The 3905-nt window shown below is 45.4% G+C and overlaps 1 protein-coding gene across 1 annotated transcript; it reads right to left on the reverse strand.

Moving 5' to 3' along the window:
* Positions 1 to 291: 291 nt before the first annotated feature.
* Positions 292 to 1281, reverse strand: LOC102814085 (histone-lysine N-methyltransferase PRDM9-like). Its single transcript, XM_006868429.1, has one exon. It carries the CDS (start codon positions 1279 to 1281, stop codon positions 292 to 294), a length of 990 nt encoding a protein of 329 aa, XP_006868491.1.
* Positions 1282 to 3905: the final 2624 nt, after the last annotated feature.

Raw genomic sequence — 3905 nt, forward strand, 5'->3', positions numbered from 1 at the left:
AACAACAACTCTTGGCTCATTCTAAAAAAAGGTACCCAGGGGCTTACAGTTAATGGTTTTTACCCGTAATCACTTTAACTGCTGCATTCCATTCTCAGAAGGGACTGCAACCCTGCACAGTAAAGCACAGTATGTGATGAATAGAATGTAAAACTGATACTCTGCTCTGTAGACCTGCACTCAATTCACAATAAAAACACAAGGCTCTTCCCGAGTGTGTCCTTTGGTGGTAGAGGAGCAAGTGTGGCTTCCGAGCAAACCTTCGGCCACACTCACTGTAAACATATGGTTTTACCCTGAATGTATCCGTTGGTGGTAGAGCAAACTTGACTTCCAAGCATATCCTCGGCCACACTCACCGCAAACATAGGGCTTTTCCCCTGAGTGTGTCCTCTGGTGGCAGAGCAATGTTGACTTATGAGGAAATCCTCGGCCACACTCATTGCAAACATAGGGCTTTTCCCCTGAGTGTGTCCTTTGATGGCACAACAAGGTTGACTTCCGTGCAAACCCTCGGCCACACTCACTGCAAACATATGGCTTTTCCCCAGAGTGTGTTCTTTGGTGGCACAACAAGTGTGGCTTCCGGGCAAATCCTTGGCCACACTCACGGCAAACATATGGTTTTTCCCCTGAGTGTGTGCTTTGGTGGTAGAGAAAACTTGACTTCCAAGCAAATCCTCGGCCACATTCACCGCAAATATATGGCTTTTCCCCTGAGTGTGTCCTTTGGTGGCACAACAAGGTTGACTTCAGAGGAAATCCTCTTCCACACTCACTGCAAACATAGGGCTTTTCCCCTGAGTGTGTCCTTTGGTGGCAGAACAACTGTGGCTTCTGAGCAAACCCTCGGCCACACTCAAGGCAAACATAGGGCTTTTCTCCCGAGTGTGTCCTTTGGTGCCTGCGAAAGACTGACTTACGAGTAAATTCTCGGCCACACTCATTGCAAACATATAGCTTTCCACCTGAATGTGAGACTTGGTGGTGAAGCAAACTTGACTTCCAAGCAAATCCTCGGCCACACTCACTGCAAACATACGGCTTTTCCCCTGAGTGTGTCCTTTGGTGGCAGAGCAAGGCTAAATTCTGAGCAAATCGTCGACCACACTCACTGCAAACAAAAGGCTTCTCCCTTGAGTGTGTCTGCTGGTGTTGGAGAAGGCTTGATTTCAGGTTAAAACCTTGGCCACAGTCTGTTCCATCCTCTCTGTAGCTGACAGCTCCAAATCTTGAGGTCTCTACTTCCTTCAGTGTTCTATCTGTTTCCACAGATGTCATCCGCTGGGCTGAGTTGGGCTTTATGCCTACACCTGCATGGCCTTCTCTCGGCCTTGCTGACACTTTTTGCGGTGGGCTACTGAAAAGCCATGAACTCTCTGCCTCTACTCTGCTCCCACACAAAGGATTGGGGACATCTTCTCTCTCCTGACCCTCTGTGTTTTCTTTCCAGGACCTCTGATCACAGTCCTGCTGGCCAAGGTGTTTCTGAGACCCTGGTCTGGAAGCCCCTGAATGGAAGGGACACTCTGCACACATGCCTGGGAAGCTCTGAAATATTTGTTGGCTGAAAATTTGCTGACAGTAGAGAGACAGAAAGCAGGAGAAACAGTGGGAGATTTCTGGCTTTGGTTCTGCAAAAAAACCCAAAGATTTAAGTTAGAGCAGCCAAGATTAGGGGCAACTTGATCCAGAAACAACTCCATGGCACTTAGCAATATTAACAACAATGCACACTTGATGTGGCACTGTAGGACAAGTACTGGAATGATAACTTCAAGGTTAGTGGTTCAAACACACCTTCCTAAGTATTACATCTAATAATAGGTTCTCAATATCTAGAGTATCATCTGGTCCTCAGTGAAAACAAATCAAACAAACTCATGGACATATATTCAATTCCACCTCATAGCCAACCATGTGTTCCAGACTAGAATTGCTACACATCCAAAAACTATAAAAATGTTGTCGTTGAGGCTACTGTGACTCACAGAAGACAGAGTAGACACCCACGAAGGGATTTTTGTTGTTGTTAGTGCCGCTGAGTCGATTCTGACCCACAGCGACCCTGTATAGGGTTTCCAAGGAGCAGCTGGTGAGCTTGAACCACCTACCTTGCAGTTCAAATGGCTTTGCAGTCTGGTGCATTAACCCACAGCGCCACACCAGGACTCTACTAAAGGATGAGAAGACTATAGTTTGCTCTGGAATCATCTGGCCACATCTGTCTCCTATAGACAATTGGGTTCACAGTGCCAACATTTCGCTTGGCACCATCTATGCTTACCTACTAGGGCTACAGTATTCCTTGGACATATATGTTGTTGTTGTTAAGTGCCACTGAGTCAGTTCTGAATCATACCTTAGAGTCTGTATAGGGTCTCTAGGACAAGATGGAGGCTTTGAACCGCCGACACTAAGGTCCAGCGCCTTAATTACCCTGCAGCACCACACCACTTCTCCCCTCGGGCACACAGCAGGGACTTCTAAGTATCTGCTGAATTCATGCAGGAAAAGAGGACAGCACATCCTCACCCAATGAGAGAAGATTCTGGTATATCTCAAGCATCACTTCTTTGTAAAGATTTTTCTGCTCAGAGCTCAGTCTCTTCCATTCTGCCTCCGTGAAGACCACGGTGACATCCTCGAATGTAACCGGTTCCTTGAACAAGCGATAAACCAACACACAGCAAGTCAGCATCACTTTTCCCAATGTGAAGAGTTCCCTGGTGATCAGAAAAGTCTGGAACTTACTAAGTTCCTCTAAGCAAGTTGTTCTGGACTAGGCTAGGCACCCACCTGTGCAAGAAAATCTGTGGGGACCATCAATGATTCACAAAACACACTCTTACCCTCAAACATGTGTGACCTCAATGAAGAAAGTGTTTGTGAATCAATTTGAGAGCTGTAAGCAGAATTTTTAAAAAATGACAATTCATGATGGAAAAATTCTAATATGGTAGCATATAGGATGGGGTAGAAAAGAACAAAGGAAATAGTCCATGAGGTCAAGTATGAAGCATCAACAGCTAGTGAGGACTGAAAGGACAGCAGAGAGGGAAGCTTCAACTACAGGAAAAATGAGAGTAGACAGAAAACTTCAGGATGAGATATTTCCGACCATTTCTGGTAAGTGTTCTGGTGGCCTTTTAAATGATTTTAATGACCTTTTCTAATAAAGACCTTAACCCTGTAGAGTTCTAACTCATCTATGAAAACCGTGGGCAAGAGAATATAATACTCCAATAAAATGATATTTTTAGGCAGTATCTGCACTATGGAGCCTCAGTGTGGTGCTGTGGTTTAATGTGCTGGCCAGCAAAGTTGTTTGAACTATGAAGGCCGGCAGTTCAAACTCATCAGTCACTCCTTGAAAACCCTATGCATGGCTGCTATGGTTCGGAACTGACCCTACGACACTTAACAAAAACAACATCTGAACTACTGTTCATGTCACCTCCTGCAGAAACATTCTCCTGGCCTCCCATCTATGTGGAGCATCCGGTCACTCCAACAGTACTCATAAAACTGAGTTACTGGCTGCTACTAAAAAAACGAAGCTCCTAGATGAACGAAATGACCCTTCCAAAGTCCACTCCGATAGATACCTTTCAGATCCAACTCCCTCAGATTTACCAAGGTGGAGGCCAACCTGTCCATCCAATGCCAGGTACTGTATACTACTTGTCCACACGCTGACTGGGGATGAGAGGTTACTGTCATGGGTGATGAGTGACGTAATACCTAGTACTGTCCCTGTTAAAGACAACTGAAATAAAACCCACAACAAATATTGTAACCTGTTACACCATGAACTCACTTTTGATTGAGAGCTCCTCTATATGGCAGAGTGAATTGCCCCATAGGGTTCCCTAATCTTTGGGAAGCAAACGTCTCTAAATCTT

Source organism: Chrysochloris asiatica, unplaced genomic scaffold, assembly GCF_000296735.1.
Source record: "Chrysochloris asiatica unplaced genomic scaffold, ChrAsi1.0 scaffold00116, whole genome shotgun sequence".
In the NCBI taxonomy this organism is placed as follows: Eukaryota; Metazoa; Chordata; class Mammalia; order Afrosoricida; family Chrysochloridae; genus Chrysochloris; species Chrysochloris asiatica.